We start from the raw sequence: 22,876 nt of genomic DNA, 5'->3' as shown, positions 1-22,876 counted from the left end.
TTTAGAGCATTTCAGGTTTCATATTTTGTTTGAGTCAGGATCTCACTATGTAGCCCCAACTGGCCTAGAACTCATGATCCTCCTGCCTCAGCCTCCTGAGGGCTGGGATTACAGACCTGAACGACCATATCTGGCTTAGATTTCTGTCAGGAATGCTCAACTTATACTTGTCCAAGATGATAACAAGAATAATATAAACTCTATAAGAATTTTATTAATTTTATTGATTGAAATATAACTCCAAATGAGATGGTTTTTGTAGTTTCTTTGATATTGAATATTTACAAAGTATGTCTCCTTTAAAAGTAGGGAAATACCTTTAAAATAAACATTGACCCAGTTTCCTATGTCTTGATGTCTGTTATCGCTAAGTTTGTTTTTCAAAAGTAATTGTTTTTCTTTGCAGTCTCCAAAGAAAAGATAAAAATCAGTCCAAAATGCATATACCAAACACTCTCATAGATCACTGTTTCACAAAGTAAAACCAAGACACCTGAATGAGAATCGCGCCCCCCCCCAAGTTAATATAAGCTCCTCCCATAGCTATCAAACCAGTCATCTCTTGCTGGCAGTGCCCTCTAGAGCAGCATTTCAACAAAATAAAAATACTGTGCTTGGTTTGCATCCTAAAGATGGAAGTCCATAACTTTGAAATTTTCTATATAGATATCACTGGCAAATGTGTTCTATCATCCCTCTTAGAATGAATTACACCTGTCCCAGAAAGTGTGATTTTGCCCTCTAGAGGCCGGAATGAAAACGGGCTTATTTTCTGGTTTTCTAGACAGCTCAATAAAAAATTGCCATTTTATTGGGTGGGAAGGTTTTATTACTGAAGCAAAGCATAGATGCCTGAATCTTTAACCGAACTATAACAGGCTGTTTTCGACACTTAAAAACTCTGTTTTTTTCCCAGATCCCAGGCTGTGTAGCATTTCTTGGAAATGGTCCAAAGCACACCAAAACAAAGGACTCCAATTCACCTTAAGATACAGTGAAGCAAATGCAAGAAAGACAAGTGGTTCACTAAGTTCCTGAACCCTAACTCTCTTTAAATTCATTTTCATTTAGATTAAACTCCAAGCCCTTTTCTTTCTACATGATGGACACTTTCCACTCTTGAAACTAATTCAAGAAGAGCTTTTGTGCAATCAAATACATCAGAGCAGGCATCCCCTAAAGGCAACACAGTAGGGTAGGGAATCCTTAGGGGGCCCAGCAAGTTAACTATCTAACACCTCTTGAGGACTTTATAATTTGATAATGAATTAAAACTGTTCAAAGGCAGCACTTACGAATCTGCCAACATTTCATCAGGATGTCAGGAATTATGCTTAGAATATTGCCATAAAATATGTCCTCCATGCTTACCCCTGGTATTGCAGTCAGACATCCTAGGATAATCCTCTACTTGTGGCCTCATTTAAAAATTTCTGTTATAATTATTGGCAAACTGGGGAGGTGGAGGCAAAATGATCAAGAGTTTGAGGCCAGACATAATGAGATTCTGTCTCAAAAAACCAAAACTGAAACAAAACAAGAAAATCAAGATAAATAAAATTTATCTAATTATTTGAAGCAAACTTTTGAAAGCTTGAAAACCAGCCTTCTCGTTTTAATGAGTTCTCTTTATCCCCCTTAGCCAACTGGTTTTATATGGTTATGTTTGAGAAAAACTTTTTTTTTTTTTGCAGTGCTGAGGACTGAACTCAAGATCTTGTACTTACTAGGCAAACCCTCTACCACTTGAAGATCCCTAGTCCATTTGCTTTGATATTTGTTTTCCAGATAAGTATCTAGCACTTCCGCCCAAGCAAGCTTCAGATTGTTGCCTTTCTACTTTGTCTCCCAAGGAGCAGGGATCATAGGTGTATGCCACCACACCCAACTCGGTTTTGCCCAGACTGGCCTCTAGTCTCAATCCTATTTCCACCTCCCAAGTAGCTGGGATTACATGTTTTGCTTTTAAAAAGTTAATCATGTATGAATAACTAATATATAAATACAGACCCTACAGACCTACAAAGCTCTTCTCATTTTCTGGATAGGTGAAGGCAGGTTTACTAATGGATGTGTTACTCATGCATCTCAGTGAATGTCTCAGCATGCAATATCTTCTCTTCAAAACATTACATGGACACAACAGATCAATCCACTGATCACAACATATTGAACTGTGTATGTCCCTGCTCAACACTGGAGACAAAAGATTTGTTGCCCTTGATAAACTGAGCAAGGAAATGAGACAAGAAATAAGAGTATCATACAACATTTAATTAAGTGGAAAGTCACATTTCTACCAATAAACTGAAGATGGAGGACTACAGTAGATTAACAAGGCTTCATAAAGAAAGAGATAAGTGAAGTGCTTGGGAGAAGCACGCACTAGAGGCAGGCAAACAGAAGATCAAATTCCAGCTCATGTCTTTTCCAGTCAGCTCTAAACCATTGGACAAATCACTTAAACCACAGGAAACAAGAGAATTTGACTTGATGACTTCTAAAATTATATATGGTCCTAACTTCCAACAATTTCTGATTATCTTTAAGTCTTGTCACCTTTTTATAATCATGTAAAATTCTATTGGGAATAAGGCTGGGCCATAAACAAACAAAAAAAAGCTACAACCAACATGGCTTTCTTTTCCTTCAGAAAAAGGTTTTTCTTTCCTCATTTTCTCACCTGCAGGTGTTATATTGCTGGATGGTCACTAAAAATCTTTCCTTCTCTAAGACTCTATGAATTTCTTTTAATCCTCATCACATCAGCTACCCGCCCCCCAATTATAGCAGTTTTCAACCTCAGGAAAACCGACAATTTAGGTACAATAATTTTCTGTTGGGGGAAGCTGGGATGTTCTATTCATGGTAGGATGTTTAAGAACATCCTGGGCTCCTAACTACTAGATGCCACATAGTGTCCCCAAACTAAGACAAAAATGTCTCCAGGTATACATAAGTGTTCTCTAGGGAACAAAATCATCCCTGGTTAAAAGCCAATGCAATCAGACAGACCAACTGACTATAAGCCAGTTCCACTTCTACACAACATAGACATGGAAGTGTACAGACAGTAAGTACTGTAGGAGTTTGGAGGAGTAGCAAGCTGGGTTGGGACTTACATGTTAGGTTTGAGAAACAGATGAGATGTGAGCAACAACTAGAAGATGAGGAGGCCTGGGATAGAGAGATAGGACAAAGGGATGTTCCATTCCAAACGGGTACCCACAAGATAAAGGTGTGGGGCAGATAACAGAGCAAAAACCCAATGTACAGGGAAAGAGGGAGAAGTGCAGTGTGACTGAAGTTGAGACAGCTGGGTCAGGAAAGTCTCAAAGGGATTCGTCTAGATAGACTGTGAAGATCTTTGAATATAGTGCTAGGGAGCACTCTGTGTTGCTATGAAAGGCTCTGATTAGTGAGGTAGCATGAAAAAAAGAGAATCCTTTATACATTGTTATTTCATTTTTACAACAACCCCATTAAAAGAGTTATTATTGCAATTTTAGAGTTAATTTAAAACTCCAAGACTTATGCTCCAGGTCTCTGTGTATGTGACAAAATTGAGATTTGAACAAAGGTCTACCTTCATGTCCCATCCTCTTTCTATGACAACATAATAAGACGCTACCTCAGTGCAAAGGGAAGCATCATAAGCAGTATTTAATCCTTTAGATGACCTCTGGTGAAAGACAGGTTGCCTAATATTGCCACCTGGTGCTCCACCTCAGAAACTCACTACTTCAACCAGAACACTCAGAATGCCCCTAACCAAATGCAGGGCTGCTCTATTCCCAACTGCTTTGCATGGATAGAATTTTCATTTCTCATCATGTGAAATAAGACCCACACTGAACAGTATGGCTCAAGATTCACCTCTTCTGAAACATTCCATGATCACCACAGCCAGCAATGATTTGTCTCTCCTTCCAACTCCTCCTGCCTCCCTGGAGCCACTCTAAGGGTAACAAGAGATAATGAATGTGAAAGGCCAAGCTGCACACAGATGGACAGGCATGAGAAAAACTAAGCTGGTGATGGTGCTAAGGATCAAAGATGGAGGAAAACAAGACCAAAGATAAGTTCACATTCTCATCAGGAGACTACTCGGAGAACACCAGAACTGCAGTCAGTATCTACTCTACCTTAAATCAGGATTCTATAAGCAAAGGACACAAATGCTAAGCATGAAAAATGAGCTTTGGACAGGCCATCAATGGGTACCTGATCAGCTTTAAAGATGACTAAAAGAAAAAGCATCAAAGTGAATAAAAATGATCCATGAGAAAAGCATCACAATAATGGACATCAGAGCTTATAGGCAGGTAGGGCTGTCTTCATCATCCTGATAATGACCAGAGACCCTCAGAAAAGGCAATAAAAGGACCAAGTCAAGCACCACAAAGACAGGCACCACCAACTTAGTCCACATTTGATGGGACTTCTCCCTTTGCAGAAACCTAAAAGTTTTTCTTAGGTTGTAGTCCCTTTTTCAAGCAATATCAAAACGTAGTAAGGAAAAACTAAGTATCCAAAAAATTTTTTTAAATAAGCATTGTGTATTTTCCCAGCTTACAGGGAACAGTGTTAAGGTTCAACTTTGTCAGTCTCCAAATCCTGCTTCTAATTCAGTATTTACAATAACTGCAGACTAAGAAGTGTCCCAAATCAAAACTGCCATTTCAAAACAAAATTTTCAAGTTGGCCTCCTATGTCTCCCACCCATAACAATTAAAGGTATATAAAAACCTGCTTCAACATGGCCACTCTTCAAACAACTCAAGGTAATTCCTCAAGAATGCATCATTGGAGCAGAGTGGTTCAAGTGGTACAGCGCCCGCCTACCAAGAATGCATCCCTGTCCTTCCCTATTAGTGGGTGTCCATCCCTATTAGTAGGTTTTCTGGGGCTTTTTTCTCTCTAAAAAAGAGAAAAAAAGAAGCTGTTCTTTTTCTATTCTGCCTTTTAATGTGCTTTTGCCTAAAGACATTGCTATCAATCCAGCTTTCTGTTTGAGTGAAAGAGCAGAGATATATTAAGCAGAGAGGAAAAGAAAAGTCCCTGTATAGAAGGGTTCTCAGAAAGACTGAGCCCTATCAGTCTCTTTTGACACCTCAGAAAACTATAGTTTTATACACAGGAGTTAATTAAACACTGTGACAAATTCTCCAAAGAACTATGGCATAAGAGACAGACAGCTCTTCTAAGCATCGGGGAGGAAGTCATAGACAGGATAGGAATCATTTGGGAAAGGGCATCACCTCTCATAACAATATACAGAAGCAGACCACTTATTTAATATCAAAAAATTTTTCCTTGATTTTAATAATAATGCAAATTTATTACAAAAACTTTGGAAAATAAAGATGCTTCTGTAACTGATTTTAGGTTTGAAGAAGGGCAATGAGAAGACCAGGAAGAATAATGGATAATTATTATTACTTTTTAGATCGAATCTATCAACTATGGCCCTATTCCAGGCTTTTCTCAGAGTGCCAATAAGGAAGGAAATTTGCTTTGAGGGGGGCATCCTGTCCTTGTTGCATACCTCAGTGCCAAGAAGTGGAAAATCTCCCCACAAAGTGCAAGTTTATGTAATTTGTCTGCTCAGTACAGACACAATAGCAAAGGAAGCAAAAGGTCACTAGAAGAAAAGGCAGGATTTCCGTCCCCTAAGCAGACCAATCATGGCCTGCACAATGGTTCAATCATTACACACTGTTTCTTTCATAGGGGCTAGTTCTCCAAACTAGGCCTCTTATTAGTAAGATAGGGTAGACTTGTGCAAGGAATATAAGAATATAGGAATATCCATTTCTCAGGCTCTGGGAAAGAGATGTGGAAGAGGCAAGTGAAGAGGAATTTTATTTTTCACCTGAACTGTCGCATCTACTTGAATGGTAACCATTTCTCTATGATCAGCCTCAAAGTAACATCTCCAAAATTTCAACAGTTCCACATCTAAGGCCCAACTACACTTCAGACTTAGCATGTGCCCACAACTCTACACACTGTCTCTCTTGAAGTGGTCTTTGTCACACTTCTGGTGAAGGTCCATCACCAGGTTCAATATCTGGGAACCATTCTCCACTTCTTCCCTGGTTCAATTAGCCACTCCTAATTGTTATTTCTTCCTTTGATCTCTGTACTTCTTATTTATTTATGCTACTACTCCTTCAATCCACACCTTAGCATAGATGGTACTTTAATTAATCTACCTCTCTATTCATTACTTCTCTAATCCAACTTCTACCATAAATACGATTCTAATCATTACATCTCTAGCATCCCAAAAAGCAGTACTTACATTACTAAATAAGTGCCCAAATAATGGTTACTATGGCCTATATCTCTTGCCTCATCTCCCTTTGAAACTCTGTACACCCAAATACAATGCTTACTCTCCTCCCACATACTATTGGGCTGTCTTACCCTTTTTTGCTGGCTGTTTCTAGGACTGGGATGTTCTTTTCCCTTTGTTCTTTATATTCAAATCCTACTCATTCTTTCAGTGCCACTCCTCTGGAAAACCATCTTATTTTTTAATTTTTCTCTGGGTCTCCAAAACACTTTTTTGTACTATTAGTACAGCATTTCATTCTGCTTTGTGATAAATTTGTTATGCCTCCTATACTGTAACATGGACAGCAAGAATCAACAATCATTTTTTTAAACATTTATATCAATGTTTTTCACAATGTAGTCACTAACAACAATCATCAGAATCACCTAGGACGCTGCAGATTTCTACATCCTAGACCTAGCAAATCCAATGCAGGGCATTTGCTCTATGGGAACAAGATCTCTGGGGCATTATCCAGCATATACGATTTAAGAAGCACTGCCACACACTACTCCAGATTTAAATACTGCTCATAGTAGGTGCTCAAAAAAGGCTCACATAGCTTAAAATATAGCTGGTGGTCCTAACTAGCTTGTATTTGCTCTTCACATGGAATCACAGAATGTCAGGCACAAAGGACTTTACAAGTGATTGGATAGAACTGCTTCATTCTAAAAACAGGAAAGAATAAATAACAAAAACCAGAAAAAGCAGTGTCACAAGCAAGGAAAAGCATGGAGAAAAAATCGTTTTCTAGGCCAAAAGAGATCAGAAATATAGTCCAAGAACTGGCACTGCTTCTTCAACTTCTTTGCCTTCTACACTTAATATTATGTTTCCAATAAAAAAATAATAGAGGTAACAAGGCATAAAGCAGTAAAAATAAGAAAGGTAAAATAAGTGTAAGTTAGGATTATGAACAATAAATAGGAATCAAGACATAAAAAAGGTAAAAATAATAACAACAACAATAACACTTATTTGGCACTTTGGATGTGTGAAGAAGGACTTTGTCACAATAGCTCTACTCTCCAAAGAAAACTTGCAAATAAGAATTTTAATCCCCAAAGATGGTGAAGTGGCTCAAGTGGTACTTGCTTAGCAAGTACTGGGATAGGAAGGATATGAAAACTATATTTCAATGTTTATTTTTAGACTGTCCCTATGCCCAAAATGTAATTACTATAGAAAGAGGGATTGGGAGGTGACTAGGTAGAAACATAAACCACATTACATTATAGAACAAAGGCACTAATTTACTCTATCCTTCAGATCAGAAATTGGACAACGCTTTAATATTAATCACAACAATGGAACACTATTTAAAATCAAATGTTTTCTCATTAAGGTTAATAGTAATGAGATAAACTACAGGGTTTCCCTTTGAAGGACCCCTTGCCATATAAAACTAAAATTTTTAGTGATAAAGTTCCATTGCATAATGGGAAGTTCTAAGAAACTCAAGAGAAAAAAAGCCAAAGCAGCATATGTAACTTTGGGCTAGCTGCCAGATTATTTTTTATTTCCACCTCTCCCCACACACAAATTAGCAGTGACTTGCCAAACAATTAAAAAGACAAAAGAAATAAAAGCAATAATATCTCAAGGATATTTTTTCTCCACTTTCAAATTTCCTCCTTCTTATCATCATATTTATCATCATTACTTATGTATTTTCCAATTAAACACTAAGCTAAAAAAAATATATATACTGTCATTCTGATAACATATGGCCTTAACCAATGACCAAGCATTCCACAGCTGGTTCTCTAGGGGAGTCAGGCAGCCCTGAATCCTAACCCCCACCTGCCTCAATGACTACAAGTCAGAATGACCCAAGATGTTTGGGTGTCTTGAACTTCTCAGTAACAGTATTATGGAGGACCCTGCAGTCCCTGGAATCAGGCCCTCTAGGAGGAACACTGCCTTCTTACACAATATGTTGCCAATACATCACCAAAAGTTCAAAGCACTTACAAAATTAATTTCCTTAACAGAAAAGGAAACATCCTGATTCCAGCTGTTTAACTAGGATCTGATAGCTTCCTAATAAATGCTGATTTTGTTTGGTATATTTTCAGATGTTGGCTCTGTATGGTAATTTGAAAGAACATAAGGGTCTTATAGAAACTGAGCTACAGAATCGAGACTCTGAATAAAACTGAAAACAATGCATGTTTCTATACTTTTTTTGCTCAGTAAAGCTCACTGCCACCTAATGATTCACTGCCACAAAGAAGTCATGTATATTCCTAGGTTTCTTTTTGAACCAATGGACAAAAGAGGCCAATACTTTTAGAATTTAATGAATATATTCAACAATCATACTTTTTCTTCCACTGCTCCCTAGATAGAACCACTGCCTCCGTCTCATTGAACTCATTATCTTTCAGACTTGTAATCCATTCCAAAATATTAATCTGAACTGAGTTAACCATCTTTAAAAAAAAAAAATCCTTTTCTTCTATGAATGAGCTTTCCAACTGCTCAATCTACTCCAAGACATCTGCTTTCTGATGAAACCCAGGAGCCTCTGAGTACAACATTCATTGTGTGGTCTTAAAAGAGCCATATGCATGGATTTCTCCTGTAATATGCACTCCAAATTTGGGGGTGGGGCAGATGGACAACAGGGGGGTTCTTGAAGCTATTTGATATGCTTTTTAAAATAATCCAAAAATGGACACATTTTAAAACTCCATACTTCATCTACTGAAATGAGTCCAAGTATAAAAATTCATATAAGAAAGAAAAAGTAATTTTTTTTAAAGTTTTGTGAGAATGACATGTAGGGCTGGCTTAATAAAATAGCTAGCATTTGCTGCCATCTAGAGGTGAAAACTATGTAGTGAAATCGGAGTTACCAAGAAAATAAAAAACTTATAGCATCAACAGTTTAGAAATAGGAGCACAGTAATTTGAGGACAGCTTGACCTACCTGTAGGTAACCACCGAACTAAGTCACATTTTCTTCACCAACATATATCACTGTTGCTTTATTAAAAGAAAAAAGCTCCACCAATACTGTGTTCCATGCCAAGTAGTTTATCAGACAGATTTAACCATCTGTGGCTCTCATTGAAAATTTTCCAACCGTGATCTTGTTCCTAGACAATCTATGTTACAGGTTCGGACATGAGGCTTGAACATTTGCAGTGTTTTTATTTTATTGTTTTGTTTGTTTTTATTTTTATCATATGATTGTTTTATTGGGCATATATTGTGATGTTTAAAAAAGTTCTCACAATATATCCTAGTTGAATTCACCCTCTCCATCATTCTCCTTTATCCCCCACTCTTCCATTCCTCAAAAAGTTTTAACCAATCTCATTTTTCCATTTATCTGTAGGGTTTTTAAAACCCCACAGATGATTCTTATGAGCATCCTTCCAGGAAACCACTAGGCCAGGATACTCTAGCCTTTCATACCACCAAAATACCCCTGCTTTGGCAGGTCAAAGTTATAGGTAAAAGAAAATATAAATCTTACACTGAAGGAAGGTTTAACTAACTATGGCAGAGGCTCTCAAAGTGTTGAACACTCACATCAGAATAAATCACCCTAAGAATTTGTTAAAAATGTGGATTTCTATACATCCACAAATGAATTATAATTTCTAGGACAGAGAAAATAAAACAACACCAATATGTGGGTGCATTTTCATCTAAAGGCCGAGAATCCCTAATCTAAAATTTGAAATCCAAAATGCTCTAAAATGTGAAACTTTCTGAGTGCCAACATGATGCCACAAGAAGAATATTCCACACCTCACCTCATGTGACAGGTCACAGCTGAAACACGCGTACACCAAAAATACTGTATAAAACTACCTTCAGTCTACACAAATGTATATATGAAAATAACGGACTTTTGTGTTTAGACCTGGGTCCCAGTCCCAAGATATCTCACTATGTATACACAATTTAGTCCACAATTTAAAACAATCTCATATCCAAAATACTTCTGATATCATGTATTTCAGATAAGGGACACTCCATCTGTAGTAGTTTTTCACATATATGTATTTGAAGCATATAGTTTTAAATTCAGTTTTTACTAATTCTGAGTAAACATTTCCTATTCAAAGCACATTTATTTAACAATGGCATTTTTATGTGATTACTCTATAAATCATTTGGCATATCCTCACTGTTGGTTTTTTAACTGTGTGCACTTTTTTTACTTTAAGTAATGGGAAAACAAATATCCTTGCCTGCCCCTCTGATTATTTCCTAGGAAATATCTCTAAAAGTAAAATGACTAAGTCACAGAGTATGAATTTGAAGGTTCTTAGTACTGCCAATCTACTCCCCATACTATTGTTGAAACTGCTAATTAAACTAATTAAACCCTTTCTGGGACACTGACTTTTATTATTATTACTTGTTTTTAAAAGCTTTGCCTGTTTGAGAGGTATAAACATTTATGCAGAGCATTAGCATTGAAGATGAGACCAAGAACTCAAGTTGAAAGGTAGGAAAAGCACTTAAATAAGGAGCACACTGATATTAGAGTATCAACATTTCATTTGTTATGTTTAGGATTAATTAATTTTAAAATGCCAGTAAGAATACTAAAGACAAAATGCTCTTCTGGTACCTATAGATAAAATGTACCAAAGAAAGGATATTCCCCATATGGTCAACCCTTTATTGAAGGACTCTTATTTTTAGCCAAGTGTATGAGGTATTCATTTGAAAACCCTATATAGGTTGCTATGAAAGTTTGGGGGCACTTTAAATAAGTGAACGTTACTATTAAGTTCTAATTGCTATTGCATCTTAGATTAAGTCTGAAGGTCATATTTGCAGTCCCTCACCAAAAGTACTTCCAAAACTCAGTAGTACCTTTATTAATAAATTATAGGAATAAATGCCTCATCTCCTTTCACATCAAGAACCTTCCATCCTTCTAGTTCAGTAGACTTCAACGTCTTTACCATGATTCACAGACCCCAAGAAGACATGCATGGTGTAACATAACCTGGTATAAGAGTATGTGTGAGCACACGCATACACCCAAACACACACACATATGCATATGAACAGACACAATGTTCACAAAACAGTACTTTAACCTTACTACCTGCAGTACGTGCTGATGTTTTTTATTCTTGTTTATCCTCTTTTGTTTCATTTTATTTACAAAATTTTAATGAGAAACATCTAATACACTTTTTTGATCAAATGCTCAATAATTAAGAGTTTAAAAGCCCAATAACATCAGTGTTTTGGGGGGATACTGAAATAAAATTAAAATTCTATTCACTATACTTTAAACGTGAGTATGCACATAAGGAGATGCAGAGTCCTCACTATACTATATCATTATGTGGCAACAATCTCCAGACGATGAACAACGGTTATAAATGAGATCCATAAAAACAGTATTAGAGGGTAAAGATTAAAACAAACAAACAAACCAAACCTACAGCCAGGCACCAGTGGCTCACACCTGTAATCCTAGCTACTTGGGAGATTGAGACTAGGAAGATCAAGATTTGAGGACAGCCCAGGCAAATAATTTAAGAGACCCTCCATCTCCAAAATAACCAGAGCAAAATGGAATGAAGTATGATTCAACCAGTAGAGTACCTTCTTTGCAAGTGTGAAGTCCTGAGTTCAAACCCCAGTCCCAGTAAACAATGAATTTTTACATTTTTAAAGATTTATATTTATGGACTCATGGCAAGAAAAGAATGAGGAAAGAATAATAATCAATTCTGCATTATCATAGGGGATCTACAGTTAGCTGAGAACTTCCTATCTCTTTACCAGCAAGTATTCTTATCCAAGAGCATGTTTTTCCATAAAATAGTGGAAAAAAAAGAGTACATTTCTTTTTCTTTATTTGTTTATTCATATGTGAATACACTGTTTGGGTCATTTCTCCCTTCTACCTCCCTCCCCCTCACTCTCCTCCCCACCCCACCCTGGCGTCCAGGCAGAATCTGTTCTGCCCTTATCTCTAATTTTGTTGAAGAGAAAGTATAAGCAATAATAAGAAACACAAAGTGGTTTTGCTAGTTGAGATAAGGATAGCTATATAAAGAGATTTCTAGCATTGCTTCCATGTACAAATGTGTTACATCCCAAGTTGAATCATCTCTAACTGACCTTTTCACTAGTTCCTGATCCCCTTCTCATGATGACCTCTGTCACTTTAAGGTTTCTGTATTAGTTCCTCTGCAGTGGGGACATCAAATACTTTCATGTTTTGGGTTTCTTACCTATCCCCATACCTCCCGTGTATGCTCTCCTCTTATGTGACCCAAGACCAACCACACTGCTGTATTTGCCCTAGATCTAAAGTCCGCATATGAGGGAGAACATACAATTTTTGGTCTTCTGAGCATGGCTAAACTCGCTCAGAATGATGTTCTCCAGTTCCATCCATTTACTTGAGAATAATAAGATTTCATTCTTCTTCATGGCTGAGTAAAATTCCATTGTGTATAAATACCACATTTTCTTAATCCATTCATCAGTGGTGGGGCATCTTGGCTGTTTCCATAACTTGACTATGGTGAATAGTGACGCAATAAACATGGGTGTGCAGGTGCCTCTGGAGTAACCTGTGTCACATTCCTGTGGGTATATCCCCAGGAGTGGGACTGCTGGATCATATGGTAGATCTAGGTTTAGATTTTTAAGAAGCCTCCAAATTTTTTTCCAGAGTGGTTGCATTCCCACCAGCAGCATACGAGGGTTCCTTTTTCCCCACATCCTCACCAGCACCTGTTGTTAGTGGTGTTTTTAATGATGGCTATTCTAACAGGAGTGAGGTGGAATCTTAGTGTGGTTTTGATTTGCATTTCCTTTATGGCTAGAAATGGTGAGCATTTTTTCATTTTGGCCATTTGAATTTTTTCTTTTGAGAAAGTTCTGTTTAGTTCACTTGCCTGTTTCTTTATTGGTTCATTAATTTTGGGAGAGTTTAGTTTTTGAGTTCCCTGTATATTCTGGTTATCAGTCCTTTGTCTGATGTATAGCTGGCAAATATTTTCTCCCACTAAAAGAGTACATTTCTAAGCAATCTTTCACTCTCCACTAACTTACTCCTTTCATCAAGATCATCTAACCTGTGACTCCTCCCTCACTCCTCATGCTAATCAGTAATCAAATATCAAGAGAATTCTCCTCCACAATGTATCTCCATATCCTCCCAACCCAACCCCATAGAAGCAGGTACAATCTCCCTTTCTGGCCCCAATCTAAATTCCCATTCCACCACTAATATACAATTAATTTGAAGCCATTTCATTTCTCAGCTGTGTTATTTTCCTACTTCAGGGCCGCTGACAACAGAAATCTTTTATTCTTTTCACCAAGTGTCCCATCATTCTGGAATGTTCTCCCTCATTACTGCTATTAAAAATCCTAAAAACTCAAATCAAAATGCTTTCTTCATGAAGCTCTCTTAAGACTCTTCAGTTGAAATTAACCTTTCTCTGACAATCTTGTAGCTCTTTTCTGAGATTAATTTGGGATGCTACTCTTATTTATCTCCCACTATACTCTGATTGCCAGAGAAACATAACCTATTTATCTTTGTATCTACCACTATCTACTATCAAGGGCCTTGCACACAGCACATGTCTAAAACAAGATGACAGAATGGCTTAGCTAAAATGTTTTCCCTCAACCTGACACCTTGAAGCTGATATATCCTAGAACTTAGTATTTTCAAAGCTAAACCCTCCAAACTAACTCCTTGCCTTAAACAATGTCTGCTTTTCCACCAACTATACCACTAACTATCCTTTGTTCTTTTGTTTAATTCAAGATCAAAGAGGTATGCAAGCAGAGCATCCCAACAAGGATCGCTAAACCAAAACCTACAGGCATCACTAGGATTTCCACTAAGGCTCCCCCACTGCCTATGGACAAGCTTGTTAACCAAAATGGCTGTGGGAAGCTACATGTCATAAAGACTGTCACTTCTAACACTTTCTTCCACATGAGAGGAAAAAGGTAAGTCATACCAATGCCCTGTCTGGATACCTTCAGCTACAGAAATATCTGGAAAGTTAAACTTATCACTGCAGAAGACCAAAGAGGAATGGTCATCTCTTCAGGAAATGGTGAAACAGAAAACTATCTGATGGTTCATTCACAGGTTGATGGACCTGGTAAAGATCATCCTCAAAAAGCAGCACACCTACAATTAGCTCACCTCTGTATATATATATATATATATATATATATATATATATATATATATATATAAACACATATACTCACAGGTTCAGAATCACACCCTAAATCCACCCAATTCCTCATGCTACTTGTAATCCAACCCAAAGGTGGACTACATCATCAGCCTGGGGTAGAACTATATTCACTACAGCAGTTCAAGAGTTTTCTGGTGAACAAAGAAGTAACCCTTCATTTGAGAACTTTGTCATATACTTGTATTTTACTAAGAAAATATGGAAGCAAGAATTCCTAACCTACTTCAAGAAAGTCAGATTACCTCCATCAAAATTTTTAGACAATTAAAATCAAACTTTAAGCTCTAAAACTGGGATTTCTTTATGACCAGGATGAGAAAAACTGGAATTCTGAGATATAAGGAAAAGAAACAAACATGAGTAATGGCTGGATACATCTTTTGTGTGGCCGACCTCACAATCACTAATGTTGTGTGCACACTTGACTGCTGGCACTCAGCCTCCTGTCTCATTTTTTCTAGTAGGTTGCCCTTCCTACAAATACTGCATCATGAAATCATACTGCTAGGCTTGTAAGACAATCCATTTTAGATTAGTATTGCTGCTTTCTTTAGCAATCAGGGCATCTGAAAAGCAAAGGTCAGTAATACTGAGATATTTTAGGGAGATATGAGTCACTGACTACTATAGAAAAATTAACAAAAGTTGATTAAACAAAAGCTTGGGATCAGAAGACTCAAATTTCAATCTTAGCTTTTCACTCACTGGACACAGCTAGGCATTCATCTGTTTAAGCCTTGAGTCTCCCAAAGGTAATACAAGAAAGGTCCCTTCCAGTTGTGGTTATCCATGAATATGCCCAACACCACAATGCGGAATTCAAACAGCCATCCATTGGCTGGACACAGTCTCATGGCAGTAAACTAAAGTCACTCTTTTCATCACACTGAAAACTATCATTGAATCAAGAAAGATGCGCTTGTATTTCAGTGTGGACAAATAACACAATGACATTTTAAGATGAGACATTTTTGACAGAAAAACAGTTAAATTTCTTAATTTTAAAATCCCCAGTCAGGGAAAAAAAAAAACAAATGAAGAACATGACCCAATATTTTGTGATCTTTCACTGAAAACTGGAAGCATGACCCTGGAAGAAATCCTTTGACTAAGGACTGCTTCGGCCAAGTTCCTAGGATAGAGCCAGCAGAACAGCAGCAAAGGAACTGCCATTCTTCATCCTCATCTAGCTAAGCCTGCTTCAATACATACACTGATGCTACTGTATAAACACCACAGGGTCTGTCTAATTTCAAGGAAGAGGAAGAGAAGCTGGAGCGCAGGGCAGCACTAAGCTAGGCAATCCAAAGAGGGATTAATGTATAACAGGAAAATGGTGGTGGGGAGGAGGGGGGCAAAGTGATTTATAAACCTAAAATGGAAAAGTCAAAGTTAAAGGAAAGCAGTAAGAATAGTGGACTACAAAGATTGAAGAAAAACTCTGACCACCATACACATATATGTCGGATATTCAGAGCAATGTATGAGATAAAGCAGGTATTTGACAAATCTTGAGTGAGTGAAGGATGAGTGAAAGAGGGAAAGAACAGCCATTCGTTCAGTTAAGACATAAGTGAGTAACTGTGCTAAGAGACAGCAATGGAGTTAGAAAAAGCAGTTATGCCTGGGTGACATCATCAGTGGGAATTATGCTAATAGAAAGCAAAACCACTGGAACCCCTGGAGTGAAAAACAGATTGAAAAGCACAAAACAAATTGGGGTATGCACCTGTAATTCCAGCACTTTGGAAGCAAAAGCAGGAGAATCACAAGTTTGAGTCCAACTGGGTTACACAGTTAGTTTTGGGCCAACCCAAGATACACAGCAAGACCCTGTTCTCAAAAATAAACAAACACCCCACAAGGGTTAGGGATATAGGTCCATGGTAGAGTGCTTCCCTAGCAAGAGAGTTCAATCTGTAGCATAGAAAAAACAGCATAAAACAGGAAATACAATACATACGGACAATCAGCTCAAAAAAAAAAAAAAAAAAAAACCACCCTGGGGAAGTTTTGCCTTGAAGAGGAACACAAAATATGTTGTATGCTGGAGATTTTAAATTTGTTTTCTCGCGTATCAGGCAACTCCCTAACATGCATTTTTATGACAAGCTGGCATAAATTCAAGAGCAAGTCAAAAAAAGAGGGACCAAAATATTGTTCAAAGCAGTAAAAAAAAAAAAAAAAATTAAGAAAATATGGACATTTCTATGGCAACCAGTAAAAATTCTCCTTTAAAAGGTAACAAAGTTCTAACCCCATTAAGACAAAAGTTTTTAATGTTCTATCTTAAAAGGATTCCTAACCAAAACACAGGATAATTACAAGTAAGATATAATATAATAAAATACAAATACAACTAAGAACTGAGAGTACTATTTGGAGTACACAAATTGGTGTTTTGACATATACATAACACAACTAAAATATAAAGAATTCTGCAACCTGAACATTATTCTTTCTACAGAAATGTGGCCCTTCTGGCCACTTATTTTTGGCAGTACTGTGGTTTGAACCAGGGTCTAGGTTTTGCTATGCAGGCACTCTTCCACACTTAGAGCCACTTTACAGGCTAGTCCTTCTGAAGGATAAAAAATAACAGAAACTGCCCTAATAATTCTAGAGTGACTATGGTTAACTAAAATTTAAAAAGCAGATAAATATCCAAATGAATGAAAACAAATGTAATCTGTTACAAAATTTCAAAAACCTGATACTTTTATGCTGGAGCCTTTCTCAGGCTTTGTTTATTTAGCTTCAATATCTCTGAACTTACTCTTCTTATAACTTTTAGGAATCAAGAATTTGATTTTAACAGCAATATAACTGGTCTAAAGTATGACTGATAAATGTGGACTGAGTAATTGAGCAAGTAATGAAAATCACAAATTTCTCTAAATTATATTTCAGATTCCTTCTAGAGAAATATGTTAATAACTCAGGGTCTGAACTTGGGGGATGGATTTCAGCCTATAAACTCTGGCAAGTATGCCAATTTCAGCCTAATATTTGGTTGTACATAGCCTGCAAGAGAAGAATTATTTTTGACATTTTTAAATGTTGAAAGAAAAAAAAAATGAAGACTATTTTATGAAATGGGAAAATTACATAAAATTCAAATCTCACTTGTCATAAAGGTTCATTGGAACACCGATATACTCATTTGTCTTTATTGTCTATGACTGCTTTTATACTACATCAGCACAGATGAGAAGTTCTAATAATAACCATCAGACCTGCAAAGACTTAAGTATTTATAAAAGTAGACTTTTACAAAGTTTACTGACTAGTGTGGCCTATGCCAGCGAGCAACTCAGGAATAAGAGTTTAACGACCGCATCATTGACTAATTTTTAAAAGCAATACTTCAGCAATTTAAGAATTCAACTAATTCTATGAAAGTTGATGAAAATAAGAAAAATGCAGATCAAGCTAGATAGTTAGTAAAAAGATATTCTATGAATGGATCAAAAGTGTTTAAAGAATGTAAGATTAAGAGCAGATCAAAGGCAGAGCATGGTAGTACAGCTAAGGCAGGAGAATCTCAAGTTCAAGACCAGCCTGGGCTACATAGATAGTCTGTCAAAAACAAAACAAACACAAAAAGATAAAAAGGATCTGTGTCACAAAATAATATTGTTGAATAATAGCCCTTCCACATTTATGAGTGGTATTTTTCAAGAAACTCATGGACACTTAGCAAAATTATAGCGGGAATTATATATATGATTTAGAGAAAGATATGTTCACCTATACCTTTAAACTTTGATTGAGTTGTCAAGAACTACTCATTTAAACATTTTCAAGTCTTATGGAAATTATAGACAATAAAGTAAAACTAGCCCGTGAAAGTTATCTGAGGGTCCATCTATTATACTCTTCAACAGTACTAATAATGTCATTTTTTTCTCTTTCCTTTACCTTGATTTTTAAAATTCATCCTGCTTGTTTTTCTCCTTTAAATGTCATAAAGTATTTGCACTTTGATTTAACTTCATCAATGTATAAATCCCATATATAAGCTGATTATATTTTTCCCTCTAACTCCAATTCTACTACAGTGTGTAAGATAGGGCTAAACTCAATAAATGATCTTGAAAATGATGCATTCTAAAGTTGATTCTCCATTGAGTGTTATCCAATCTTCTGTAAATATTCCAAGTCCGCAATTTAAATGCAAAGGGGGACAATAGTTTGCAACATCTGCAGTGCATGGCTTCCTATACATAAAATTAATACTAAAAGTCTTACTTTGGTATAAAAAGGTAAGTAAGCCAAACCAAACTTGGTTATTCAGTTTAAAGAAAAGATGTAAGGTATTCCCTCATTTCTTCAATTTTAGAAGAAAGTAAGCATAAATAAAGCAATGTGATTTGAGAAGATACCATAAGATATTACAACAAAAATATTTACAATGCTTATTTTAGTGATCTCAACAAAAAGAATTAGCACATTGTTTCCAGATGACAAAAACTATCATCTAAGAATTACTGGCTCACTTACAAAACAAGAATCTATTGTTCCCTTTCAAAACATAATTTATAAAATTAAATCCAATATTTTTAGAATTAGAGGTGAAATCAGACACTGTGGTTCAAGCACTGCTAATGAAATTTTTAGAAGAATAGCATCTGCCAAATCTGTCAAAAGCCTGGACAAGATTTTGACAAATCTTCCAGAAGATCAAGGTTTTCCAGATGCAAAACTGCATCTCTAAGCTAGGGCTTAGAGATAATGATAATGAATGACTAAGTTGTTGACAAAGAAATACTGAGTAAATGCCTTCTCTGTAGCCAAATTAGACCCTGAGGATGAAGCAAAAAAAAAAACCCTGCATGAAGCTGACATTCCTAATGCTGTGAGACAGAAATAATCTAACAAAGAAAATAATGGTGCTAAATGCTATCCTAGGAATCACAGGTGAGAATCTATTAGAGCTACCCTGCACTGGCTGATCAGAAAGTACCTCTTTGGTAGGTGATGTTTTAACTGAGTTAAGAGAGAGCCAATCATTGGAAAATCAGAACAGGTATAGAAGAGGACTAAGAAAGAATAAGCTTGGCTTGCTGAGGGAAAGAACGAAGGCCACTGTTGCTGAGACAGTGTATACTAGTGAGAAGTAAGTAGTACATGTGATACAAAATCAGCCATGGTATTGAGTTTTATACTTTGGGGGTAGGAGGACTTGTGATCTGACTTCTCTTTTAAAAGGATCACACTGTCTGCTGGGTGAGGAGCAAACACTGAAACTGGAAACCTGTTAGGAGCTTACTGCAGTGTTTAGCACAAATAAGAATGATTATGTCTTCTCCAATGGAGAAAAATCCAAGGAAAGATTCAGGATATCTTCTGTAGGAAGAAACAGGACTTGATAGATAGATATGAGGGGCAAACAAATCAAATGAATAAATCAAGATACTTCTAAGCCTTTGTAAAATTAGGTGGCTGGTTGTTTAACGTAGTGAAATAAGGAACTCTGGAGAAAGGGTAAGCTTGGGGAATAATTTAGTTGTTGGGTCATGTTCTCATTTGACATTCCTATGAAATAACTAAGTGAATATGTCAAAAAGACGTAGCTGAGAGCAAACTTTGGGAAACTGGGGTTAACAGACATACTATGATAACAACAATATATATCAACAAAAGGGTTTACATACCATGAACCTCTTTAAATCAATCAAAGGCTCTTTTTAAAATGAGATTCTTACCTTTGATAATTAGAATAATTATTATGAGTGCACAGACTCTAATTTCAGACTGTCTGCATACTAATAACATTCCCCCACTCACCAACTAAAAGATACTTGGCAAATCACTTAACCAGTTATCTCAATGCCTCAGTATCCTCACCTATAAAATGAGGGTAACAAACGTAACTACGCCATGGCGCACTTACAAAGATAATGCGATCTAGTATATGTAAAGCAATCAAAACAATTTGTAGCATACTCAGGAGGCTGAGGCATAAGGATTAAGAGACTACCTAAGTGAGATTTTGCCTCAAAAACAAATACACAAAACCAAAATAGTATCTGGCACATGGGACATAGTGCTCAACAAAGGAAAAGTTGATAATACTACCTACTGCTGGCCCTGAACATAGAAGTGTCCTAACATTTCAGATTCCTAGTTAGATGCCTGATAGTAGGTTCTATCAAAGACTAAGAATGAGCTAGGGAAGCATAACAAAAACTCCTCAAAAGATGTGAGGGCTGAGAGTTGTTGATTGCTAAGAAGACCCTGTCTGAAAGTAAGCTGTGAGCAGGGCATGGTGGTACACACCTGTATCTCCAGCTACTTGGGAGGGAGAGTCAGGAGGACTACAACTTCAAAGCCTGCCTTGGCTACAAAAAGACTTCAAGGCTGGCCTGGGCAACTTAGTGAGACCCTGCCTAAAAATAATACTTTAAAAAAAGGGCTGAGGATGTAGCTCTATGGTAGAATGCTTGCCTAGAATGCACAAAGCCCTGGATTCAATCCCCAGTACTTGGGAGAGGGAGGCAGGGAACCATTCCTGAATCTATATCTCTAGCTAAGACCTAATGCTGAGACTCCAGACTCACATTTCCATTTTTACTAGATATTCTACTTGGTAATTTAATAAGGATACAAAGGGAAAGCAATCAGTGACTAGGCTACTTCCAACTGCAAAAATCTCTTGGCTTTGCTCTGTAAGTCACTGAGACTTTTCTCAGTTTTTTTTGTTTCACACAAATACGTAGATCAGACAACTGTATTGAAATTTCAGGCACTGGACCTGGTCACTTTAGCATTAATATTTTGAAATTATGATTATACTGTATGTACTGTTCATACTGAAACAGCAAATACCTTTTTTCAATTGTTGGGTTCCAATGCCTAAAAGCAGACTGGGATGCATACTCCTCAGCACTGATGACTCTCACCTATCTTATCCTAGATCATAACTGTAATCACTACCAATGATGTCACCTATAGGGTAATCAGACATCCCAGGTGGGATCATCTCAGGACAGTCCTAGGAAAACTCTGATAGCATAGACTTCCACTCTCAAAAGTAGCTAGACTGAGACAGAAATTACATGTCTTTACATATTTTATCATCACAAACTCTATAGAAGCTAGCATGCATGCATGCATTCATTCATTCCACTAACATCTACCAAACACCAACCAAGTGTCCAATAGGTCCCATGTTGGGCTCCAATGTGAAATAGGACTCTTAATACAAAAATGACAGGTCTTAAAGAGCCACATCATCTTTAAGTTATGTAACAGATCTAAAACACACTACAGTTCCTTAGATAGGCAGATGGTAAGTAGTAGCTGGATACATTAGACAGGTGTGTTAAACTGTATATTACCAACAAATATTTGTTGAATGATGAAAATGATCCATTTCCTTGTACCACAAAAGTGAACCTAGAAAAAGTGATAGAGAAAGATGTACATTTTTATAAGCAAGTAACACAATCTACAATAGAGATAGAAATACCATGACAACTATATTTCTTTTCTCTTACTTAAGGCACTTTTTCTCCTTTGACCTACACAACAAAATCCAATTCCCATATTTTAGGCCGATCTTTCTCCATTAACATACAAACAATCATGAAATCTGAATTTGTTTGGTTATGATTTCTTACAGATTATAAATGCTATACAAATTATAGTAAAGAAAATCAATGATCAAGTAGATGTCAAAGAAACTTATGTTTACTTTTAAGCAATTAATAGGGTGTAGTTCAAGTGGTAGAGCACTTGTCTAATGTGTGAGGCACTGGGTTCAATCCCCAAGAAAGGGAAAGGGAAAGGAAAAGAAAGAAGTTAACAAAGCAAAGGTCCTTGACAAGTTTAATGTCAGCATTAAATTTTCAAAGCTTAGTGTTACAGCTAGAAGGAACTTAAGTTGTATAGTAATCCTAGGAATTCCAATACATTGTCTTAATGGGATCCTGGTAATAAAGGAGGCTTTAGGACTTTAAATTTCTAATACAGCCAATATTTAAAAATGCTGGTTGGTAAAGCCTTAAAAAAAGAAAAGATGATCTCTATGCTGCCTCAGCTTACAGAATATGATACTGAGTGAGGCCCAGAGACACCACATTGTAAGAGTGGGGAAAGTGTGATTCTAAAAATCAATCATGCTTGTCTACATTATTCCCAGACCTCATCCTCAATGTGTACTTCTAATCACATCACTTAGCTTTCCTCAATTTATTCATCTATAAAAATGAAGATAACACTTTTTAATGATGTTACGAAGACTAAAGGAATTAATGTTTATGAAAACATCTAGCACATAGCAAATCCATGTTGA

At 36.7% G+C, this 22,876-nt stretch overlaps 2 protein-coding genes across 3 annotated transcripts in view; one reads left to right on the top strand and one right to left on the bottom strand.

The window, feature by feature from the left end:
• Positions 1-14,519, top strand: part of Filip1l (filamin A interacting protein 1 like) — a 269,654-nt gene extending 255,135 nt beyond the window's left edge. The window contains exon 8 of the mRNA XM_074072966.1: positions 14,130-14,519. Coding sequence (XP_073929067.1) covers positions 14,130-14,321 — 192 coding nt within the window. The 3' untranslated portion in view covers positions 14,322-14,519. The remainder of the gene's footprint in view (positions 1-14,129) is intronic.
• Col8a1 (collagen type VIII alpha 1 chain) overlaps positions 1-22,876 on the bottom strand; it is a 543,304-nt gene that overhangs the window by 351,565 nt on the left and 168,863 nt on the right. The window lies entirely within an intron of this gene.

Source organism: Castor canadensis, chromosome 5 (assembly GCF_047511655.1).
Source record: "Castor canadensis chromosome 5, mCasCan1.hap1v2, whole genome shotgun sequence".
Lineage (NCBI taxonomy): Eukaryota > Metazoa > Chordata > Mammalia > Rodentia > Castoridae > Castor > Castor canadensis.
The sequence above is the reverse complement of the archived record's forward strand: the minus strand, read 5'-3'. Positions and strand labels throughout refer to the sequence as shown.